The 26251-nt window shown below is 41.0% G+C and overlaps 1 protein-coding gene across 1 annotated transcript in view; it reads right to left on the bottom strand.

Annotated features, from left to right (window-relative positions):
- Positions 1-26251, bottom strand: part of OXSR1 (oxidative stress responsive kinase 1) — a 92908-nt gene that overhangs the window by 42950 nt on the left and 23707 nt on the right. Inside the window, exons 3-4 of the mRNA XM_082479359.1 lie at positions 19254-19362; positions 7413-7554 (exon numbers count right to left, since the gene is read on the bottom strand). Coding sequence (XP_082335485.1) covers positions 7413-7554; positions 19254-19362 — 251 coding nt within the window. The remainder of the gene's footprint in view (positions 1-7412; positions 7555-19253; positions 19363-26251) is intronic.

The raw sequence follows: 26251 nt of genomic DNA, 5'->3' as shown, positions 1-26251 counted from the left end.
TTAGTATTGGTAACAGAGGAAAACAGTCAAGTTATAACCTGGCCTTATTTCAATGTTTCGTGTCAAATTATTTAACATGTAAGGAGGTGGACATGGTTCATGTGGCAATACTAGTGATGCACATCACCATTTGACAGTACCTCCTGCATGCTAAAACACATTCCTAGTGTTCTCAGGAATAAGAATTTCCCCAAAACTACAAAGCGAAGATCGTCCCAGTTTGAGTACAAGATAGATCAGGCAGCTGAAGAAGCAGGAAAGCCAGCGATTCATGCATCCCTGTCTTGACCCTGCCATGATGGAGAGATGAATGTTCATTCCAGTAAACACATAATCAACTTGGATCAAATGAGGCATCTATTTTTATACAGAGCAGTTCAAAAAGGTCTTAATTTCCAAAAGGCAATAAGCACCCCTGTTCTGGGGAAGCAGTATTTATATCTATACACACATGAGGTCCAAGGCATTCCTCTACGCAGCCAAGAGCCATCCATATCTATGAAACCACCCACAGCTCTTGCTCCGCAATGTTTGCAATGTGACGCAGAAGAGGAAATTCAAGACAACCAGGGCTCGTGAGAAACTTGTCAGCTCGACTTCCTTCTCCAAAATCTAGAAGACGACAGTTTTAAGCAGGACCAGCATAGGAAGAAGAAAGATTATCTTATTTCATCCAGCTATTCCTATAAAATGGAGAAAGCAGTTATCAACTTGGGTATATGTACAATAGTAACAGTCCTCTTGGCACTCCCAGTCTAACCCAGTTATGCTTTCCAAGCTGCCATGAAATGAGAGATTTCTCTGTGGCAGTTCCCTATTTGTTGCCCTAAATGTCTGTGGGTTTTGTCTCATTTTTGTTTTTGAAAGTATTAAGCTTTACTTCTTAAATTTAGAATTTTATAATAGCTCTGCAAGATAGGATATCATTTGATTTCTTAAATATGCAAAAATAATTTCTGATGCAGCCTCGCAAGTGTGCTTAATGTGTTACTACACAAATTTAGCAAGTGACCTTTTTCTCATGCTTTAGCATAAGACATGAATGAAAATACTGCAGTGGTCTGAATAAATGCTTAAGGCACCTCCACACAGGCAGCTTTTAGGACCTATGAAGGCCAGAAAATCTGCTGCATTACAACAGGGGACAATATTTAAAGCCAACATTTTGAAGTGGGTTATTTGCTTTATGCATCACAGTAGAAAGGACAAACAGGATGAACACCAGTGATTTAAACAATTACTCTACCACTGGAGAGGTGCTGCAAGAGCCTATACTGGGTGATCTAGACCCAGTAATCTACATCAGACAAACGCAGTGACATGAGAAGGATGTGATGAACAGAATGGTTGCACCTACGTGAGAATATGCTTGGTTTTCTTCAAAGTCAGAAGCTATGAGAGTTTGTAACATTTTCACCTGATACAATTAACACTCCAGACAGTGAATGAAGATTATTCCCCCTGGAAACATGTTAAACCCAAATACTCCTGCCAACTCAGGAATTTCTAGAAACTGTATTAGTTGAGCATACAATGCAGTCGTGGATCACTCACCAAAACCTGTGTATTGCTGTTGAGCCTTTCAGATATCACCCCAACCTCTATCTCCTGCTCTTCATGGTATTTTTCCTGCTTTTCATCTCCATGTAACAAAGAAGGGGAGAAAAGCCTAAAAACTCACCTCCCTTTTAATGCGGTGCATAGTAGTTGTACCAAAAAGTTGTTTTTCCCCTGGCCTAAATTGAAGTAACTTTGAAGTAACTGCAGGATACCCAGTGACAAAGTCCAAAGGCAGCACCTGAGTCTGAGGAGAGTGACATGGGGACAGACACCTGAACACAACAGTCACAGCAAGCGCTCAGCCTCAGGCATCACCCTGCGAGCTGCTACATGCACCCTCATAATGCGCAAAGCCTCTGAGGGTTGGGGCACTGATCTTAGTCCGGAGCCACTGCAGGGTCCCAGCACTCCTGCACTTTCACCAGCAGTGAAATTTACCATCAGAGTTTTAACTACCAGGTTTTTAGGCTTCAGAGTAGATGCTGTCTTTATCCACTTCGAGCAAAACTGTCTCCACAGGAGCTATTGTTTCTGGCTGTCTGCAGATTCTAGATTTACATCTGGTTCATATTTTCTCTTTGCAACCACAGAGAAATTTTTTTATTTTTTTTTTTAAAACAATGAATTTCTGGATGATACAGTGGAAGAAACAGCCACCAGAAGAACATGCTGGTTCGCCAAACCACCACAATAGGCCCCAGCCTGACAACTGTGCGCACAGAGTGGAGATTCGGTGGTCCTTGAGCCCTTGATGCTGCATAGAAAAGTGTTTATTGGGGGGGGGGGGGGGGGGGGGGGGGGGAACAGATTGCCCAGTACAGAGCAGCATCTTTTCCTTTTTCCCCACCGAGACTCACAAGAATAACAATTCTATTGTTCAGGCTACCAAACTGTTTACAAATTAAACCTTTACAATTTATATTAACAACTACCTGTAAAAGCTACTTCTGCCCATCCTGTACTATAAGAGAGAAGAGACTAAAGTACACTTCTCTGAATATAAAATTCCACTTCCCACAGCTGAGCAATAGCTAGCTTTCAAATTACCAGTGTTCTGACTTTAAAAAAAAAAAAAAACCAAAAAAATCAAACTGGCAATTAGAGGTGAAGGGCTCCATATCCCATTATTCATCCCTCGACCTCCCCTACCAAACTTCAGTTCCAAAACACACTCCCCAAAACATGATTATAGCACTGTGGAGAGGAGGGCTGTGAAGTTCTACAGTATTGCTAGAGAAAGTACAGTATTTCAGTTGTCAAAATAATCAGAGGCATACTGGAATCCAGTTTAACCACAATACCTGCCAGCACAGCTATCAATGCATTAATCAGCTACATGAAAATTAAGCTTGAATCCTGTAGGACAGCTGAGTTCTGCCAAAATATATCCATCAGCTCCTTCATCTTAAATCTGAAACTTGCTACTGGAGGAGCACTCCAGCAAATCCCCACACACAAGTGTTGGTGACGTATATGTGCTCACATACAGACACCCTTTTTTCAGAATTCTTTTTCCTCTTAATATATGTAGAAGAGGCAGACAAACTTTGATCCTGTGTCAAAACCATTCTAAGGTCCAAAATATAAGCTAATATATTTGGCACAAAAACACAGCAAGAATATTGTTTCCAGGGACTGAAAGCAACATTCAAACAGCTGCCACAGCACCCTGCTGCTCTACACTCAGAAAACTGATTTTGAAAAGACAGCAAAATAGCCAAAACGTTCTGTATAGGGGCACATGCTGATCTAACTCAGCATATCAAATGTGCTGTTGCACCTCTCACACCCTAAGAAGTAGGGCAGCAAACAAATTAATAGCTGGATCACTGCCATGCCAATATTTCAAGCACATGCAACCCTAAACTACTTCCTAAGCTTTTCTGTTTTTACAAAAAAAGCATGCAAGTATCACATTTATTATGCTGCAATACAAAAATCTGATTATATTCGAGCAGCATATCATTTCACCTGGACTAACTGAAATATTCAGTTACACAACAGCTAATCATGAACAGAAGATAAGCTCAGAGATAAAAATAGGGAGAAAGACAGAGAGACCTTGTAACAGTTAATCAGCATGATTCATTTGTCAGGCTGCCATAAAGAACACCACCTGAAAAAGCCTTGAACTTCCCTCCAACAAATCCCTTTAAGCAATAAAACCTCTTGGGTTGCTTTTGCTTTAATTTTATTTCGAAGTCAAACTCCTGCTAATCCCCAAATAGACAGAGGAATCAGAGTCCAAATGGGGAAGAGGTGCAACATACCCTATGTGTCACCCAGACAAGATTAGTGCAGGAACAACCCCTCACAGCACATCAGTCTTGCTCCACTTCCATAAAAAAAAAAAACAAACAAACAAACAAAAAACCACAATGTCTGAGCAGATTCCTACAGGACAGCTTCATCCAAAAGTTTCCGAGTCCAGCCCTCCATCCTCCGCACACTGGCTGCTGCCCAGGTATTTAACTCACTTAACATGAGCCGGATAGCTTGGATTTCAAATTGCCATTGGGATCACTGTGCTACACAAAGAAAAAAAAAAAACACACACACACACACAACGGTGATAGCAGCAGCTGACACAGGAGAAATGGCCAGGGACAGGCACATGGCAATGCAGGCAGAGAGCTGCCAGCTCCGAGACACAGGAGGCAGTGGTGATTTTGGAGGGAGGCAGGGATCGTTTGTAACCGTCACCTTGGTAGAGAGCATTTCATGAAAATAAAACTGATTCTGCCTTCTCCTTTGTCTTTTCCATAAGGCCTCAGACTCTGTTCCCAACAGCCCTTGCAAGACGAACACAAAAAAATATCACTTTGGACAATGTGGGAGACTTAAGCATTTGTTGCCGAACAATGGAATCCATTCAAGTCTCAGCCTCACCCTGGCTGTTAATTAGGAAAGTAAACAAAAAAAAAAAAAATCTAATTTAAGACTTCACTAGATATTTGGCTTTCTAATCTCCTCTAGAGAATACTGTCAAGCTACTCTCCTGTCCAAAGCAGGGGATTTACACTTCCATGCGAAGCCAGCTCCCCAAACCTTAATTGGAAGTGGCATTAAGTTCAAGGCAGGCTTATGCAGAGTAAGATTCAGCAGCAGCATTTCATTAAGCCAGTCTTCGCGACGTGTTAACTTAAATTACCCATTTAAGATGATGCATAATTTAAAAGTATTGACAGTTGAGCTGCTCGGACATATATTCTCTGATCTCACTGATGATTTACAGTAGTAACAAGCTGTCCCTGCTTCAGGTCAACAGCACCCACAAAATTACATTTGGGTCCAGACATTCATCCTTCGGGCTTTGCCACCAGCCTGGCTGTCAAACTTCAGATGCGCTAATTACATTCATTTCACCCATACCGTGCCTCTAACTCTAAGTCATTTTCTCCTAGGTGTAATACAAATGGAGTCGGGATATTCAGTGTAACCAGCAAAACACTTTGCTGCTTGCTTTGCGGTTGTTCCAGGTCTAACCTAAGCCCTTCGATTTTGACCCTTCCCAGCTGTCCTTGGTTTGGCCTGATGCTCACCCCAACCACAGCTGCCCCACATTGCAAACACTATATTCAGCCCTTCAGCCATCACCTGATGCAGTCCGTTTCCTTTAGAGCCAGATACTTTAAGCTGACCCAAAGGACCAAAGTTTAGTTATTTTAAACACTTCCTCTCAGAGCATCTCTGGCACGACGGCAAGATTTCCACCTGCCTTTCCCATCAGGCATGGCCAACATTATGACCCCTAGTGTTAAGCAAAATGGGAAAACCATACAGACAATTCCTATGTACAAGGAAAGGTCCCATCTGCACTACAACTTTAAGGTGTGCTTTTCTCAGCAGTGTACACACATCTGGATATAAATGCAAGACAGCATGATTAACTCCAATAAGGAAACATGTTTCACCCCTCAAAGACATGTAAACTGGCTTTCTGCCAACAGTTAAAATCCATCCTTTGCACCACAGGTAGGAAACTACACAACTTTCCTTCCGTATCATGACTATTACCACTTCTCCAAGTTTCCCAGACCACACAATGAGGTAATCCAAACACTTTTTTTCCTGATAAAACATTATGCAATTGTTGGAGCAGCCCCAAAATATAGGGGTGCAACATATGCAAAGTAGCTGACACACAACCGCGATCTTAAAACTGCAGTGATGACACAGCTTTGATTTCTTTGCTGAAGTCCCCTAAATAAGGGCAAAATGCTTCAAACGAGCAGGATGAGAATGGCTGCAGCACATTCAGTTCAGTCTGCTTCCGAATGATTCAATATGAATCACATTTTCTTCAAACCAAGCAGTTTGAATTTTCTGTGAACATCATATTTTTGCTGAGTGCAGTAAAAATCCCAACATGTGAATATATCCTTTATAACCTTTACCACAATTACTAGTTTTGCTGTTTCATTACATAAGTGGAGAACCACCTCTATTTCAATACAGAAATCACTATGTGACATTTTCAGAAAAACTGGAATTTAACAGGTTACTGCTGCTTTAACATATGTATTTCAATTTCATTAGACCACAAGATGAACTAAGTCAGTTAAGCAAATCTACTGCAAGTCACAGATGAGCATGGTTTTGTAAATTACTTATGGCAAGGGTGAAAAATTACCATGTACTCAGTAAGTTGGTCCGTTACTTAAACTTCCCAGAGCTACGTGGAGTCTTATCTCTAAAAAACAAAGTTAAACACCCAGCTGTGAAATCAAAACTGTCTTCAATGAAGACAACTCTTGTTAAATCAGAATTTTAAGAGAGACTGGAAACTGAAATTTGAGACTTCTTTCAGGCAAAAGAATTCCACCAGAATAGTTTCCAACCATTTCTTCCTTTTTAACCCAAAACAACCTACAAAAGCTAGCCAGTTTGACCAAAAATATGAAATAAATACTTCTTAGATTTTCTAATTAAAATGACATTTTGGCAAAAAGAGTTACCTCTTCTTATGCAGCTACCATAAGAGGACAGAAACTTACTCCAGCACAGCAGCAGCAATGCTTTTAATGGCATTGTACCAGAAGACAGCCAAGCTCACAAAATTCCCAAGAAAGAAGAGGTTGCTGTTCCCAGCAGCAGTCTGTAGCTGGGATGATGTATATCACTCACAAGCAGTATATTCTATTTTCAGCACACATTTAGGATTGCAAATCTTATTCTTTTTAACAGCAGAACATACTGACTTAGTATCCTCGCTTTCTGAACTATGCCACACCTTGACACCAGAGGAGCGGAAAACATGATTTAAAAATACTGCCCAAACAACACAGCAGCACAGAAATCCACACGTTTCAGTGATCCATCAAATCACAGGTCATTAGTTAACTGGGTTTTGCCTACAGAAGGAGTTTTTCCACTAATTTTGTTTCCTTTTTTTTTTTTGATGACATTACCCAAATTCAAATTTCATTATGTTGATCTTGCAGCTAGCCTTAAAAAAGAAAGAACACAGCTTGAAAGGCTCCTTATTAAATTGCTCAACGCGCCTTATGCAGTACTCTTGGTGATTTGTAGCGCTTCAAGAAACAAAACCAACTGAAGTTTTCCAGCTCCGACAACTACACTTTGCAGCTGGATGTTGACATTTGGGAAAAGGTTCTCTACATCAGAACTTTCAATACCTCAAAGTTTATGCCCAAACTTGGCCTATTCATAGTATTTCCTAAAGCAGCAGCTACTATAAAGACATTTGAATTCTGAGTCTTGATTAAGCTCCCACCTTTATTTTCCTCTTTTCGTGCCCTCACAGCTGGCTGCAGGATGAGACTGCATGTGCTCAGCTGCTGCTTCAGCGACACACGTTTTGGGCAAAGATGAGAAAAAATGAAAAATACCTGTGGATTTGTCCGTTTTTATGCAGGTAGTCCAGCCCCTCCAGCACCTCCTTAAGGATTGTGGCTATACAGGGTTCATCCAGGACACCAGTCTTGTGTTCTCCTTTGGCCACAATGTGCTTTATAATATCCAAAACAGAGCCTAGAGAAAACAGAATTAAACACATTAGTTTAAACAAGAAGAACTGATTCATAGCTAAGCGTACTTTATAATCACTTAATGTACAAGTCCAAGGAATTCACTGGGAGGGGAAGCAATGATGGTCAGGATCAGAGTCAGCAGCTGAAGCTTTTGCTGCAGGAAAGCAGAGGCAACGATGCACACGTAACACGCATGAGCCTTTCAGCAATGCAGATCCTCAAGGTGGGCTGCAAAATCCCTGGGATCACAAGTAACTGAGAAGTTATTTGAACAAGCTAAAATGTAAAGCGTACATACACAGGACTCTTGGAAGGTTTTTAAGTAGATACTGATGCTACAGCTGTTTTAGTACTGAGTACTGAAGAAGCAGGAGGGGGAAATGGAAAAAGCAGGGGACTGCCAGGACTCACAAGCTGAAGGCAACAAGCTTGATAAAATTAGACTCTCTTTTTCAGCTCTTATAAACTCGATGCAGAAGAACAGCAAGAAAAATCTAATACATTAAAGGATGACACCACCCTAAAAGACAAAAGTGGAAATTATTAAATAGAGAACAAATGAGGCTGAATTCTGACAATAAGTCACTTCTTCGCTGCATACAAGACTGGAATAGCCTAGATCCTTCCCTAGAAACATCAGGCTTAGTCTCTCTCCCAACCATAGTGTGAATTACATCATCTTGCATGACAAACCACGCTTCAAAGAGCAAACCACCTCTTTGAATTGCGCCCAGGACTAAACAGAATCAATGACTAGTAACGCGCCTCTTGTGCAAGGTCCTGGTTTCATGATGTATTGAGTACTGTATTCTTTGTATTTGCATCTGGACTGAAGACAGTCTTCTCAGAACTATATTTTTATTGCTTCAGCATGGGATGTTTAAGCCTGTTTTCCAGGCCTGTCCTATTTAGCCCCTTCAAAATTGTGTTTCTATTGTTTAATGACTGGATAGTCAGCTAGTAGGATTTTTACAGCTATGGACACAGAGCAATGTCAGCAGTACTGAGATGTTCTTAAAGAATGAGAAAAGCAGGAATGACTGCAAAGCACAAATTCCAGCCTTAATTGTCTTTGAACAGTAAGCTTACAGGGAAAGACCATGTCAGTACTAACTCAGCTAGTTTAGAAAAGCTAAAAGTTCATTCTTCCTAGCTTGCAACCAAAAAAAAGCGTAAGAGAAAACATTTTTGTATCTGAAGAATAGTAAGAGTTGAGAAACTTACTCTCATTAATTTGGTCAATGGGGAAATTACAGGTTCCTCCTTGTAAATTCTTGAAGCAAGCAGAAAAATACAACAGAGGTTTTTGGTTTTTCTTTTCATCAAAAGGTTCAGGTTGACAAAAAACCTCTCTCCCTTTAAAACTTATTTTATTAACTATCCTATTTGAATTTCTTGATGAAAACAATCACACAAGATAGGCTTTCACTTTAGAGTATTTTACTTTTGGATTCTCACATCAAAACAAAAAAGGCTGCAAGGTTCAAATCCAATCATCAAGCGGAAAGGGTTGGTTTGGACAATCCAAACTGCGCAGGAAACAGTTACATGGGTGCACGGTGTGCCTTAGTTTGTGGGAAACAGTATGTGCTGAGTTCATCTAAGAGCTTGCTGCAGCCAGGAGAGTCACTATTCCCCACTCTGCCCAGCCGCACGCTTTCCACCTTCTCCAACCCACCAGCATCAATGTTCATGGTGGACACCTAGCCACCACTAAATCCACCAAAAAAATAAACTGAGGAGGGGAGGAAAAAAAAAAAAAAAAGCTGTGTTTGGTTGGTAGTGAGCATACCTTCTGAATAGATGAGTTTCAGAGCCAATAAAGAGGAAAAGGAGGGGAAGAAGGAGGGAGAACACATTTGTGAATGGGGGAGGAAACCCCTTTTGTCAGCAGCAAGAGATTAGACCATCTCCCCAGCTGCCCTGAACAGCACCTCCAGCTTCCTTTTCCCCAAAAGAACTTTGCTTTGTTCAAGGTATTTGCAGCAGATAAGATCTTAACACAGTAGACATTAACAAAATAGAACAAAAATAAGGAGAATTAAAAAAATATAGAAATGAAGTTGCATAACATCCCCCCAACATTTTATGCAAGAATACTCTTAGCAGTGTTCAGCCTTCCTTTACCCTGTCTGAGCATGGAAACACTCATCTGTAGTGAGTTTTGACAGGGGTCTTAATTAGTTAGCCAAAGGTTTCACCCAGACGCAACAGAGGTTGTTTTGACATACGTTGGACTTCCTGCATGAGAGCAAGATTATCTCTCTGCCAAAGGAAATTGTAAAACCACACACCTAAGTACACTCCCCTTCACCGAAATCTCTCCTTTAGGTTATAGTGTCTAGGAAAAAGATCCTCTGTTGTGTGTCACAAGGACTCACCTGGGATTCAGCCTGTCACGTATTCATATTTTAAGAGTACGTGCTCACAACCATTGATGCTTCTTATTTTGGACAAGAATTTTTGTGACACCAAAAAAATAACCTACCAAAACTCCCTCCACTTTCACTGTTCAGGTTCTTCCTCTCAAATGTGCCTTTATCTGGAGAACAAACTGTCACTTGTTTTAGAAGTCCAGTGAAAATGTGTGGTTCTTCACGTACTCGTTTTGTCCTCTTTCCACCCACAACTCTGTTAGCAGACTTCGTTCAAAAACATTTCCCTTTTCCTGCAAAGGGTTCAGGGAACATGAGGAGGCAGATCATATGGTGCTCAAACTCATTTGGTCAAAAAATCCTGTATTTAGCCAAGTTAGAGGTTGTAATTAACCCAGAAAAGGGGGTGGGGGAGACAGACAAGAAGGCATGCACAGAGCCAGACTTCATTGTGAAAGGGCTGATTCACACCCATGCTATATCTGATCCCACTCCAGCCTGCGCACTTTTTAAGCACATTTTTTTTTAAAACCACTTTCACACTGAGATGTTCAAAGAAGTGGAGGAATTTGCCAGTCTTCTACAAAAAGCAGAACAGCAAAAAGGCCATCAGCAAAATGCTTAGTTCAGGAAACAGCAGAAAAGCAACCCAAGAGACACCTTTCTTTTGGAGAAAGCATTATTTGGATCATCCTCACTTTGTTTGCACAGGGGAAAAAAAAAGGTTTGCTACTGGCACCACAACACAATAAAGTTGAATTTTTTCCACCTCACAGATCAGTAAATTTGGAAGGTAAGTACTGATTCCCGACTCAATTGCAACTTCATAAAGCACAGCACCACGGGATACGAAGAACAAAGCCAAGTTGCCTTTCCACACACAGTTTCGTGCTGCGTTCAAAATCCTCTGGCATTCTGGCTTAGGAATCCCGACGTGGAGCAACCGAATACCCAGATGCCCGGAAAGAAACCCATAGCTAAGCATGCAGCCACTTTGAAAGCAGAAGTCATGGGAATTTCACTAGTGAGGGTAACACTTTCTGTTAGAGGTAGATACTGCATTGAATTTATCAGGCTGATGCCAAAATGCAGTTGTTCCCAAGGATCTCAGTTAAGCATGTGATACACTTAACTACGATAAGACCTCCGCTGCCATTGGATGTAGACAAATTTTCTCACACCAACCGTGTTACACTGGAACAATAGATTAGTAGGTCAGAGCCTCATCCTTCGCCTAAGGGGGAGAATGACTGTTTTGCACAAAGTGGCCTGTTCCCAATCCAGCAATATGTTAACTGCTAGAAATTAACTGGAACCTAATTCTGCTGAACTGGAACCAAGATACAATCTACACAAGAGTTTGTGCTTTATAAACCCATCATCCTGTTCCAAAGCACCAGCACGATTCCCAACACTGCCAGTTTCTGAGCCAGCTCCCAAACTAGTTTAAAAGTAACTGGGGAAGTTAAGAGTACATCCAAACGTAGTCGGATCTCCGCTTAAATGGAATTTCAGTATAGATTTGTGCTCTTTGTACACAGAGATTGAACAATTTGCAGGACAAACATCTCCCATAATCTAATGGCCAGAGGAAGAGGATCACATTGGAAATACCCACTCTGTATTCGAGAACAGTTAAAATAGTCAAGAAAAAAAATGCAATGATGGCGGGTTTTGATTTGGTTTTTATTATTTTTTAAGAAAAAAAAAATCTTTGACTCCTCCCTAGAATATAGCTTCTGTTTCAGATAATGCTGTGAAGTATTCTGGTGTGTATTATACACAGCACTATGTTTGATTACAATAATTCCCTCCTGATTTTTCTCATTAGAAATGCAGGAGTAGAAGCTACAGATTCACAGAACAGGAGGGTCAGACTTAAGTGAGAAAGAAATTAAGTTTGGATGAGGCTGACTGGAAAGCTCTTCCAAGCCCAGAAAGGGAAGCATATCAGGAAAAAACAAAACAAGACAGAAGGAAGAGCCAGAACTAGAGCCTAAACATAAATATAAGTAATGCTGTCATTAATAAGGATGTTTAAAGAAATCTGGTAATAAGAAACTAATATCAAAGCCCGACAGAAGAAAGGAGAGGACGTTTAGAGACTGATGTGGAAAAAATGTGGTGATAAACAAATTCCTGCCCATCAAGTATACACTGAGCAACACACGAACAGGAAGCCTACAAGATATTGTGCAATCTGATACAGCATTTAGCATTATTTATCATTCATTATTAAAATGTCTCAGTATATTCTGACGCCAATCACAAACTGCTTTACAGAAATTGAAAGTTAAGTGCTTTTCTGCTCAAACTCACAAGCTTCCTAACCTGCTCTGAAACTACTAATGCAATAGCTCCTAATGACAGCGGAAGTCACTGGGAATTGGCTGTACAGAGACTTACAGGTTGGGTTTTATCAGGTGAGGGTAACTATTACAAGTCAAAGACAAACATGCAGTGAGCAACTTTTTCTCGAGTCCTTATTGCTCATACCAGTTCTGCAGTGGACAGACTAATAACTCTCCAACTCCACAAATGAAACAGACTGCCCCCCAGGAGTGAAGAGCAGGAAGCCCCAGCTCACCTTTCCCATTTTGTCATGGCTACAGTATATCCTGACTCAATTCACAGAAGCCAGTTCCAATTTCCCAGAAGCAAGTAGTTGATTTCCACCCATTACAGCAGTATCTGGGCAATGAAGACACAAGAAACCCATGAGCAGATCAATTGCCCGAATTTGTAAGAACGGGATATTTGGGTTTTGTATATTGACATCAAGCAGACCATTTGCAATGGACTGTCTTGAAACTGAGTAAAAGCAGTCCTATCTTGCACCCCACACATGTACCAAATAAAACCGTCTCCTTCAACACCCTGTACTTTGTGCTACTCCAGTGTTTTCTTTGGCAACAAAATGAGATTAAAGAGTTTCATGGCTCACTACATCCCTGTTGTGCCAATGCATCTGCTTACAAAGCCATACTGTAAGTGAGATCACTGCAGTAACTGGTAATCCAGTTTTCCAGGCAGGGTGGAGGCCAAGCAGCCAGGAACTTCTTAAACCAGCTTTGCTGCTGGAGAAAACTTTTGTGTAATCGCACCCTCGGGGCAAGAAGTCCTAATTGTTCCACTGATTCACTTTCAACAGCAAGCCACCGCAAAACATCACGCTTCCTGTTCCAAATCCAGAACACGTTTCTTTGACCTCACCTACACCAGCAAGCAGGTGCAACGGCATTTAGGAAGCCTGCTTCTGATGTTTCTCCTCAGGAGAAGAAAGTATCCATGTGACAGTCATCAGCCATGCTGTTTAATGCTGTAGCGCATGGGGCTGAAGAGGAGAAAGGTACGAGAACCTCAGGAGAAAGGAAAGCTTGTTTAGTACAAGATTACAGATAAATGGAGGAGTATTATGGCTGGAATTTTACATGCCCCCAGAGGCAAAAGAAATGTACAGCAGAGCTAGTTGCTGTGGGAACGACACCTCACACGTTATAGTATAACCTAAGCGACACGACAAAGATACAGAAGTTAAATGCAAAGAAAACTCCTCCTTCATATTTGGCAAGCAGAACAAGAAAATTTAATACTACTACAACAACAACAACAAAACAGGTAACAGTACCTGCATTGATTTGCCATTTAGAAGCCTGGCATAAATAGGCTGGAAAGCAGTGCTGGGGATCACTACACAATTTCGTGAGAATCAAGATCTGCCCCAAACCTGGTGAACGCTGATGCTGAACATGCTGCATCTTTGAGAAGCAGGAGTTGGCAGGATTCATTGCTGCTTCTTTCGAGACATCTCAGCAGAAGCCAGTGGTTTCGGTGAGCCTGATTGTCAGAGCCAAGAATTAAATCTGCACCTTTTCAGCCTCTGACAAACAGGAAGAAAATGTGAAAGGAGGAAAAGCTGCTCAGATTCAGTACTTTTGGGGCTGAGGAATACAGCAAAAGAACACCAAAGTAAAGGAAAGAAGTTATACAAAACAGCGGAAAAGACACTTAAGTAGATTGATGGGGTTTCTGATTTTGAAGTTTCTTCTTAAATATGGTTAAACCACCTCAACACAGAGGGAGAGTTAAGGAAACTCCCACTTTGCCTCCTTCCCTCTTAGAGCACTTGCATGGATGGCTACGAAATACAAGATTAAGGCAGGAAGCAAGATAATACAATAAATGGTGTAAACCAGCCTATCACAGTTCAGACTGAGACATTTATAAGAGAAAACCTGAAGACAAACTTTTTACCATGCTTTTCCTATTATAGCTAGGAGTGACAATGTATCTACACACTCTGCATTCTGCAACCATGTATAGTCCCTACCATCTGCTTCTTACTTATCCCATCCTTAATTGCTTCAAATTAAGTTGTGTGTCTACAAATAAAATTGAAAACCCTCCAGATGAACTCAAAGTAGCATAGCTACTAGCAAAATAATTCAACATAAACATGAGGATTTCTAAGAACCTATGGCTTATGCTTTGATCATAACTCACTGCTGGAATTAAGAGTGGCCAGATCACAGATTAGCACAGCAGAAGTAGAACAAGATGTCCTACCTCCCTGGTGGAGACCTAAGACTTGCCATACCTCTCTTTCAGTCTGGCTTGCTGAACTGCTGGCCAAGCACTTCATCAGATAAACAAGATGAAAGACTGAAGTAAGAGGTCGATTAGATAATCTTAAAAACTTTTAGAAAATAAAAGGTTTAACTATTTCAATACAGTAATCTCCTTAGCAGATTTAATTAGGAGCCTTCAAGAAAGCAGAAGATCGGAGAGCCCTATCTGGAAATGTTTCAATATTTAAAGGATTTACACAGTTTAAAAATATTTTGGAGGTCTCATCCACTGTAGGCTAGGGCAATAAAAATTGTTGTGTGATGTAGCAAGCCACCACAGACAGTTGTTTCATATGAGCAACTGTTTCACCGAGTTAGTCACAGCTTTACGTTGCCTGTGAAATGAGAGCTCTTATTAAAACCAGTGAGAATTTAGAGGAGCAAACAGGTCACAATCAGAGAAAGCACAAGAACAGAAGGACAGCTGCTCCTCTTCCTACTAAAAAGCCACAAGTTAACAAACAGGACTGGGCTTCAGATGGCTTTAAAAAGGCATGAGTAAAATTTACAAGAGGGGAATGCCAGCAAGGCAAAGAACAGGTCAGCAGTTGTCTAGAAATAGCCATTGGAGTTTAGTTTGGAGTAACACTGGACCAAAAGGTTGGGGTGCAAAGTTGACGTTACTAAGCTTAGATCCTTACAAAACAGTTTCATCATTGGAAGAAAGGGTCTGAAATTTCTACTGAAGGGAACAAAAACAGCAGATACTTGGCAAACCTGACTCAGGCACACATCACCAGATCTGAAAGAGGGTGTCAGAGTAACTGGACACACCAGCACCTCTTGTCGCTACCAGCTGGATATCATCACAGACACATTTCTGCCATCAGTAACAACTATACTCTACATCTGCTTCAGTGTCAAATCTGCCAGTTCAAACTGCTTTCAGCAGTAACTTCACCCAGCCCGTCTGCCTTGGCTCCGATGCACATTAGCACTTTTACGTATAACTTCCCACCAGCTCAGCAGTACCTTACTTCCTCATTGCTGATGACTTTCAAAGATGGAAAATGGTATCTTCCACCAACACAGTACTTGCAAAGCTTAGACAAATAGTTGAGTTTCAGCAACAACGCCAGTCAGGCAATTAAGCTACATTTGAATGCACCGGTAGGCTGCTCAGAAGAACAAGGCACTCTTATCAGACAATAATGCTTCGTGGATTTAGAGTATTTTCCCTTAGAGACGTTTCTAAAATACTTGCATATATGACCAAGTTAAGATTTCAACAAAATGACTGCAACCAGAAAATAAGTTAAATTGCAGTAACAACAACAAAGAAAGGCTTGCATTAGACTGGTCTGTCTTGCAGGCTGTTCATCAAAACAATAAGGTCAGTGTAAGTAGGCTGAAATTAAAACTAGTTTCAGCCTGCAAAGACATGCCAGCATACACTGACACTAATGGAAGAGAAACAATAAGATTCTGAACTTTTACTCAGAAGGAATTCTCAAGTACAGAAGCCACAATCAAGATCGAGAATGGACATCAAAATAGATTTGATATGTGCTTACTGGGATGTACAAATCTCAGTCCCTGCTCTCTGAATAGGTATATGGAATAAAAGAGTTAGCCTGCACCCTGGTTTTTGTTTGGGTACCCCCCACCCATTCTCATCTATAAAAACAGCTCAAAGGTTTTTCCTGTTGAGAAACTCATTTTTCCCACTGGACGACAGATGACTACAAAACTAGCCAATTTATTACTGATAAGTAGTAAGCAGAAAGGAATGAGAAACGGTTTTTAGTGTCTCTTGTTACATAAATCACTCAGCCTAAAAACAACTGAAAATAGTTTCATTAAAAATGAATGAAAGCTCTTCAGTCAGAATGCTCCAATACACAAGTTTCTGCACCCATCATTAAGACTGTCCTGTAGAATTTGCCTATGGTATCTAAAATGAGATTTCTGAAGTACAGCCATGAAAAAAGTATACAGTGAAAATAGCTAAAACATATCTCTCAAGGTACGTTCCTGTATAAAAAGTAGCGATGGGTCATTCTCAAAGTCTTTCTATCTATTTTAGAAATTGCCCCAGCGCCAAACTGTTTCATTTTAAGTGAGAAAAATTAACACTGGCTCACAGAAGTGTTGGGGGGGAGGGATTACACTGCTACTACATCTTTTATTGTGTGACCCTTGTCTTCAACATATGCAACAGAATAAGATAAGCAGTGAGATTTAGAATCATAGAATGGTTTGGGTTGGAAGAGACCTTGAAGATCATCGAGTTCCAACCCCCCTGCCATGGGCAGGGACACCTCCCACTAGACAGGTTGCTCCAAGCCCCATCCAGCCTGGCCTTTACCTCCAGGGATGGGGCATCCACAACTTCCCTGGGCAGCCTGTTCCAGTGCCTCACCACTCTCAGAGTGAAAAATTTCTTCCTAATATCTATTCTAAATCTCCCCTCTTCCAGTTCAAAGCCATTCCCCCTCATCCTATCACTACATGCCCTTATAAAAGGTTCCTCTCCAGCTTTCTTGTAGGCCCCCTTCAGATACTAGAAGGGGCTATAAGGTCTCCCCAGAGCCTTCTCTTCTCCAGGCTGAACAACCCCAACTCTCTAAGCCTGTCTTCACAGGAGAGGTGCTCCAGCCCTCTGCTCATCTGTGATTTCATAGCACTACTGTACTGAAAGGACCCCACATAAAGCCCCTGCACAAGGGGCAATTATCAGTCTGTATAACTTAGAAGCCCATTCAAAGTGAATATTAAATGACAAAGTCATGATTCACACCAACAAGAGGCTGGTTTCTGAAGCAATGATTACTTTTCCAGAAATTTGCCAGTCCAGTCTTTACATATGTGGTACTTTGATAATGAAGATATCCATAAAGAGTCTGATTTTTCTCCACCTTTTAAAAAAAAAAAAAAAAAAAAAAAAAAAAAGAAACCCACACCACAAAAATGAGGACAGACAAAAGCAACATTTGGAGGTTCAAGGACAAGCCTAATCCTGGCACTTGGTTCTGACAGAAAACCACTGTGAAACTACTAGCTAAGGCAGCTGTGCATTTTCTTCAAAGTGGTTGTGTACTCTCCTGAAAAGGCCAAGAACATTGCTGCTGTCTCTCCCGCACCACTGAAAAGCCGTTTCCTCATGTTGTGGAAACCTTCCCATAGATACCCCTTTTATACACACAGCAAAACTACTTGAGTTAAGCTGGCAGGGGATTCTTTTCTACACACAAACAGCAATCATATCTTTAATGACCTGTTATGTGTCCCTCCAGGAAAAGAGAGGGCATTGCTTAATGACACATGAGCACATGAGACATTAAAAACCCTTTAAGACAGACTTAAGTTGGCATAAAATTTGATTGCCCCCAAGAGAACTGCTAAAATTCTCTAAAGAAGGTCTTCAAAGACACATGTTTTATGGTCATTGTCGAGTGCTTGTGGAAAAAGCCAACAGGTTTAGCCACATTTTTCCACATCATCTTCTGGCATTTTACATTCTTCAGTATTAAGCCAAGAACAGAGAAGCCAAGAAGTTCTTTTTTCTAAAAAGCAAGAAAACAGTTGGCTTTTTTCAGCTTTCAATTCCTTTTCACTAGGGTGCCAGGAAAATCAAGACTTCCTAAAGACAGACTTAAGATTTAGCAACAGTCCTCTGTGTTATCATCCAGAACTTGATTCCCTTTCTTTTCACGACTGTAACTTAAATAGGGATCCTGGAAAATATTATGACATCAAATAAAGCATTACTGATAAGAAGTTTTCAAACTCTCTCTCTCTCAAAAAAAAAAAAAAAGCTGTTTCTCCAGTGTCTGAGAGAATAAATCCAGAAAGGGGAAAGTTTCCTTGCCTCTGTGTTAACTAGGAGGTAATCTGAAGTTGTCCCAAGTATTGCCAGTTATTTTGTCAACTAGAAAAAGGGGGTAAAGTAATCCAGCTCTGAGCAATGACACTAAACAAATCAAGCTGCACCCACACTGATGTTCCCCTCCCTTTTTACAGCCGTGCGCTGACATTACAGCAGTAGCTGCCTAAAATAGAGGTGATTTCAAGTTCCTCACAAAGGCAGCCAACATGCAAATAAGTCAAAATCAATAGAACGGCTGGTTACCAACAAGTTGTCAGCACCATGCAGGCCTCCAAGCTGCAAGTGAGAAAAAGGTCAAGAAACCAGCCTTGCAAGAGGAGCTGCAGGTCTCACGATAAAGCTGGTAGAAATAGTTGGGCTCAGTGGAGTTAGTTGCACACTTCTCCAGTTCAAAAGCTTATCCTAGGCTTACAGAGAAAGAAATTTTTGTTAACGTGACCCAAGAAGCGCTATTTCAGATCCATCATTTGAGAAGATGACAGTGGGATTTATTTTCTAGAATTTTAGGATGGTCTCAACTACTACATCTGCACTTACCTTTCTCTTGTCAATGTCTGAATTCATACACTTCAGTTTTCAAATATTTAAGTGAGTCACTCAGCAAACACATACAAAATAACTCTACAAAACACCATCAAATATACAAAATAGGAGGGGAAAAAAGCTTGCACAGTCATGTAGTTATGTACATCAGTAGTAAAACCTAACATGAGAAGCTATTTCCAAGCTGAATGGGTTGAAGTTAAATCCTGTTATTCAAATGTCTTAATTCACAAGTGGGAAGCTTAGGAGGTACACAAGGGAAAGGGTATTACTGGAAGACAGCTCTTCACATTGCCTTTTAGGGTAAGGAAACTGGACCACTCACCTCCACTAAGTAACTTCATCACCAGCCAAAGCTCATCTTTCACCACGAAGGATGTGTAGTAAGAGACAATGTTGGGGTGATGGCACTGACTCATGGCTTGAATTTCTTTCTGTAGAAAAAAGTAACGCATTTGCAGTTGAACACAGTGATTATTTATTCCTCAGGCACAGAAGTTATCTTCAAGACACAACGTTCAAAGAGGGTGCAAAGAAAAAAAGATACCTAGAAGCTAAACATAGAAAATCCAGAAATACTCAACACTCAGCCTGCATCATACTGGGGCCCAAAGGTATTTTAAGGTGCTCTTCCTGTCTGTCTAGGAGAAAGAAAAAGTTGACAAAAAACCTCTCGGCAAGGACAAAACAGTGGTCATAACCAAAACACCTGCATGCAGCTACAACAGAATACTCCTGAAAATTCACACCAGTTTGTTACCCAAGAAGTTCATGTTGACTCCTCCTTTCAGTGAGACATTACACAACAGATGTTTAATCTGTTGAAGACTATCATTTGGATGAGAAAGGGAAATATTTGCCTCTGGGAAAAAGAGGGCCTCTTATTCCTAATGTTTCTTCCCAGCAGGAAAGCAGATGGCTCAATCAGGTTGAAGGCACAAAGGACAGCTATATCTTTTGTCATACTGGAAGAAGAGGTAAATCAGTTCGAGATTAGAAAGTTGTTACCTACTACAGATGGAGTACAATATGAAATACACTCAGATATTAAGTTGTTTGTGTTTTGACCATGCATATTCTTAGATTTGGTTATGAGTGAAGGGTTGAGGTTCTCCAGGTTATAGAGGGAACAACGCCACAGAAAGCGTTGACTGATTTTTCATTATGCAAGCACAAATCACCAGTTTGGACAGAAAGCTTTGCAGTTTTTTGACCGCCCGTAGACAAAAGCCATCCATTAAGCCAAGCCTGGCACCCTGCACTACACCCAGCTGGGCCTTTGTGCTTCAAGCCAAGCTGGTAGCTTCAGCCAAGCCCCCCCAACCTGTCAAGTCATACCCTCCAGCATCACCCACACCAGACACTCATGCCCTGATATACTGAACTTCTGCTCTCAGCTAAGACATTCCTGCACTGAACACATGGAGGCCACTTATTTTTCAAAGGTTTAATCACTGTTCACTCTCCCCATGACACAGACTCAGCCAAGTCCCATAACCCCAAACACACAAGGAGAACAGCAAGGGCCCTTTGCACCCTGATTCCTTTCCTCCCTTTAAGCACAAGACCTCCCTGGTACCAAAGTACAAGAGAAAGCTCTGAGGAGGATTCACCCATGTCTAGGACACCCCACAGACACGGCATATTTTCTCCTGCTCATATACAAAGCTCTGCTTGTGACTGAGTATAGCGTAAAGGCACACTGCTTTCCCCTTGGCAAGGGTTTAGCTGGCAATCACAGCTACAAAGAAACATGCTAATGTTGATTTATCCACTTTAGTACTGCTTTTCAGGGAGTAGGTGCATTTGAGGAATCAAACATAATTTGTTCCTCTTTCTGCTTCCCTAGAAAAGGCACCAACTTTCCAGGAAACCCCAATAAGGAGATTAAAGAGGAATCCTTCTAAACAGGAAAGGATATCTGAAGAGCTGGGGAGCAGGCTATTCATCTCAGCGTAGCTTACTCGTTGACTAAAAACCACTCCATGAAAATAAATACAACCTGAAACAATATCCTCTGCTTGCTCTGACGGCTCCAGCTCCCTTCCTTGCAAACACTTGTGTCAAGCTATTTTTCAAAAAGGAAATAAATCAGCACCTTTAGAGTCTTCTAATTCCTCCTAGTTAGATTCCTTCAGAATGCAAAAAAAACCCTAAGACAAAGCTGACAACAAAAACGTTCTTTCTACTTCCCTGCTTCAAATTTCTACAGGGGGTGGATGGGAATTGGGGCCCCAGATAACACAGCTCAGACTCAGTGACTGGTTTGTGCCTTCTGTCACACTCCTTGCACAAAACCCAGCTGGTTGGGAAGCTCTGGGCTGCTGTCTGTAAATGTAAGTGTGAGACTTTTGATCCACATAACCTTTCCAAAACTCACTGAGCTCAGAGTTTTGAACTCATTTGCTTACCCTAGGATCATTTTGGACTTGCTCAGACCCCTAGTTAAGGGATCCATAAACCTAACACAATCTTGGTCCCTGAGCCTGAAATTAGCATTCGGCCTTAAGCTTTAAAGATTTTATTTTTTTCTTTTAAACATGCAAAAAAAATCTAGGTGCTTAACTTCTCTCTCTGACAATTAAAAAAACCCATGCATGCACAAGTGGCACCAGAGGAAACAGGTGGAAAAAAGGCAGCAGGACACTGACTGGTTAAGCACCCCATCAGCCAGACATGCCCCAAATCCACCATTCTCAGAAATTATCTAGAGGAGCTGTTTTTATCTTTTCTTAGCTAGACCACTCAAAATATTTTGAACCAGCTCCCTGGGAGATCAAGAGATTAGTACAAGAAATATACACAAACATTGCATATTTTATATATATTAGTGTACCCCACTGGAATTCAGGAGATGGTGAGACAAAGTCTGGACCAAGTTTATTTAAGAGCATAGACCTGGATCAGATCTCTGCTATTTGAGCAGCTCTGTACTACAGCATATTGCAGGCATTCCGTGACGCTTAGTTACTATTTTATTATTTTTCCAATAACTTCCTCTTTCTTTCATTACCACAGTCTGCTCCCCGGGCTGGGAAGCACAGTTTGAAGAAAAAAAAAAAAAGCTGAAGTCTGTCATATGCTTTGGTGCACAAAGAAGGAAAATAAATAATCACAAACCTGATCTATTCAATTAAACACCTCCACCAGCTAGTGGATGTGTAACATGGGCAGATTAAACCATTTCTCACACAGTGTAGCACAGCCCTGAATAATTAATTGCATCACAAGCCATAATTTCCAGTGATTTTACATTATTACTAATATGAAAGAGCAGCAGTCAGGCAGACTTTCCCTCTCACCCACAGACCCCCGCCCCATTTTCCATAGTTTTCTAGGCTAATCTCACACCAGCTACATCAAAGCTTCGCTCCTCTTCACCCCCACAGATGGTACCAACATCCTGGAGGCTCAACGCATACAACTGTTTTAACTGATCCTGGCAAATCACAGTGGGCTTTGCAGTTAAAACACTTCCTCGCATAATTGAAACCAAGCCAATTCTGTCATACATACAACAGTCTTCGCTACAGCAGTACAAACGCAAGGGCTGAAGAGGTGTAATTAAGGCAGGAATCCCAGTCAAGGATCACTGGGGAGCTCTGCTCAAAAGCATACTTACAGAAAGAGGGAGCGGGAGGGGATAAAATGCAGCAATAGCCCTTCTGTGTGTAGTGATTGCAGCTTTAATACAATTTCCAAAGTTTTCCAGAGAGTTCACTGCTCTTCAAACACAACGAAGTCATAGCTGGCAAAAATTTCCTCTCCCTACCTCCACCCTAACACAACTGCTATCCCTAAATTACACAAAGAAATAACCAAGTTACAACTGTGCTCCCCTTGCTTTGATTAGCATTGAAACAATATTGGAAGACTCCTAATAAAAATCTCAGCAATCTCTATACCTCTGTAATATCATCAGTGCTACATAAGAGAATTTATTTGGGATGCTACATACAATTTTTAAACTGGAAATGTTGCTTTATTCCCACTCTGCCAACAGTCACATGTGACTTGATACAGACCCCTCAAACCATCCACGGACCCAGTGGATGGCAGACAGCTCTTCCATCCAGTTGCATTCACACAGACAGCCCTCACATTAGGTGGCTTCAGTTAGGAGGCACGGCCTTACTGCCAATTCCCTGCTTCAGGATCCATAAATTACACTGCCTTCTGCTCAGCTAAGGAGAATGAATTACCAATAAAAACACGTCTAGACACAGGCAACGGTTTGGAGATGGTTACACACTCACCCTGGGCTAAATATCAAAAATATCTGCACTGTCAAATAACAAAAGCAAATAGACTGGGATTAGCTGTAATGGAAGATGTGGAGGCCTTTAAGGGTTCTGATGAACGTTTTCAGTACTTCTGTGGGCAATAAAAGCAGCATTTCAAGGCTTCTGAAGCACTAATAAAACTGCTGTGAAGTCTAATTTAGAATCATAAGAAACCTATTAGTCTCCTGTAAGTCAGACATACTTCTGGAGATCTGCTATTTTGGAAGTGCTTTTATTTGCCCACTGACATACAACTGAAGTTGAGTTAATAGGAGCAGAGATACAAAGCAGGTAAGGCTGTATTTAAGCTACTAGCTGAACTTTCTTACTGGTATTTTCTGTTCACATCATCACTTTCTACTCTTTGTGTTTATCTGCCCCTGAGGCATGTTTCAAAGACACTTGCTCTCAAATACAAGGATGAAAATTGTGATTTAGTTTTACTTCCTACATGTTGACATGAACTCAAGAGATACAACACAGCAGCAGTCTGCTTTTATGTGGCTACCTGCAACTTCAGAGGAAGTCAGAAAGCTGTCAACTTGGCTACCCTATTAGAAGGCAATCACAACCATAAGAGAACTGGGGAGGGAATGCAAACCCGGGGGGGGGGGGAATCAAAACAGGTCGGATGTGATCTCCCCCTTGAATACACCAATGTTCCAACTACGGCTAGCAAAGAACTTATCTCTTAGCTGAAATCTCAAGGTATATGGCATTAAAGCTCCTCTTCATCCTTTTAAAGCAAGATTTAGAGCTCTGTTCCTAGTCAGCCATTACTGTTCAAATTTTGCTCCAAATGAAATTCTGATGGTTTAACTAAAAAGCCGTAAAACTGAGAATATTAATTCGTTCCCCTTTTAAACATCAGCATAAAAAAAAAAAAAAAACACAAACATAACAAACATGTTCCCCTACCACAATCAACTTGAGAGGCACTTTTTGAAGGGGATGGGGAAAAGCACAGAGCTCAAAATCATACATTCTGATCCAACTTCCATATCCAGATTATCCAGTTCAACCCCTTACCTCAAGACATGGCTACAGAAGACAGACTGGCAGAATTAGAAAGAGATTAGATTAGCCCATCCAGAGCAACAGTGGAAAAGAAACAATTCTGAAAGGGATAGAAAGTTTTCATCCATAAATTAATCTTAGGTGATGGGAACAAACCACTCCTGTGGCAAGTCAGTCAGCAGTTGCCCATTTCAATGGCTGTTCTTCAGCATCATTCCTTCTTTCAAGGTCTGCAGTATTAGTGACACCATACTGAAGGAAGCAGATGTTTAAAATTTATGGTGTAGCGATTCATACGTGCCCAGTTTTTATTGGTTTCAGCCACAAAGCGAATGGGCAAGGGACTGACTCATCTCACAGAAACAAGCGAAACCAGCTTTACCCACTTTGCCAACTAACATATCACTGACCCTTACAATTTTTCAGATCAATACCCAGTGTTTAAAGTTCAACAATGCCTTAAATTTGTGATTAATACACACAGTCAATTTCGAACTCTGTAAAATAACTTACATACACCATCTCATGCTCATCCAGGCCAAGTGAAGGAAGACATTCTACATTCATGATTTCACCCATCATTAATCTTCATGTTCATACTGAACTTTATCCACCACCCCCACAAAAAAAAAAAAAAACAAAAAACACACACCACCACCTTTGACCAGCACAGTAATTAAGATTTCTGTTGTTGTTGCTTTGAGAACAAATACAACCAAACTGCACACAGTTTAGGTTTAAGTCTTCTGTAATGCTGCAATCCCATCATGCAAGAAAACACATAACATGGCATATCAAATAACAATGCAGAAGCCACGTATTATACATCAGACTCTCTGGCATTGACACTTGGGGACTTTTTACCCTGGAGCAAGTATAAAGGTCTTCAAGACTGGAAATGGAATTGTAATGGCAATTCCCTAAGATGACAGGCATGGATGAAATGTCTGTACTACTTCTACAGCAAACTGCTGTTTTGTTCCCAACAACCTTATAGTCTGGTTAATCCACCTGTAGGAACTACTCTGTCAGATCAAAGCCACTTCAATATACTGTCCAAGTCTTCAAAAGAAGGTGTAAAACCCTATAACAAGCAGTTACACAATTATCTGCCCAGAGGGAAGACTTCTGACTAAGCCTGGGCAGTTAACAGTTGGCTTACACTTTAAACCCGGGGAGTTCATAATCCTTTTTTTAAATCCTATCTAATTTAACCTTCTCAACTATAGGTTGATTTATTTAATCTCATGCAATGTTTGATCTCTGTATTATTGGCAGCAAGCTCCCCAGGTTAATTCCATGAAATTCAAAAGGACATTTCTTTTTATTGCAGTTAAACTTGTTCCCTTGACTTCCTTAACTGCCCTCTGACCATAGCAGTGGAACGACCATAGCAGTTGAAGAGCAGTACCTTCACTTCATTCCTCATGTGTAGACCTGTCAGGCTCAGACTAGGAAGAGTTCAGAGACTCCTTCTAGAAGCAGCAATGCCATATCTCCCATGCTCCTTCCTGAACATGTCTCCTGTTCAATCACCTTAGGAACTAAACAGGCAGCAGTTGCCCCCAGCTGGGAAAGTCCAATGTGAAATACTCCATAGCTTATGTTCCCCTCTCTACCATTCAATGTTCCCACTAACTCCTAAGCAGACAATCCATGTCATCTGCGACACAAAGCACGGAGGAACCACCCATCTGGATGAAAGAAAGCTAACTCAGCTTTAATTGCGTGAAAATGAAGCAGAGTTTGCTGGGCAGAGGGGAGATTTAAGGCCTTTAAGACCAATAATTATTTAAAACAAGAAAACACTTATACAGGAAAAAAGCTTGAGGCATGGTTATTTTGAGGTAGATGCTACACCACTGTGTTTCAAGAACCGGCAACAGCAGCAACCTGACCAGCATCCCACAAAGGAAAGGAGAGATAAGAGCAGAACACAGCAGCGAACAGTGTTCAGCTGTGAAATACACCACATGAGCAGACTGTTTTCAAACACACACCAAACACTGCATAAGTTTAACTA

Source organism: Vanellus vanellus, assembly GCF_965231255.1.
Source record: "Vanellus vanellus genome assembly, chromosome: 2".
Classification (NCBI taxonomy): domain Eukaryota; kingdom Metazoa; phylum Chordata; class Aves; order Charadriiformes; family Charadriidae; genus Vanellus; species Vanellus vanellus.
Note: the sequence above shows the minus strand (reverse complement) of the source record. Positions and strands in the feature narration are given on the sequence as shown.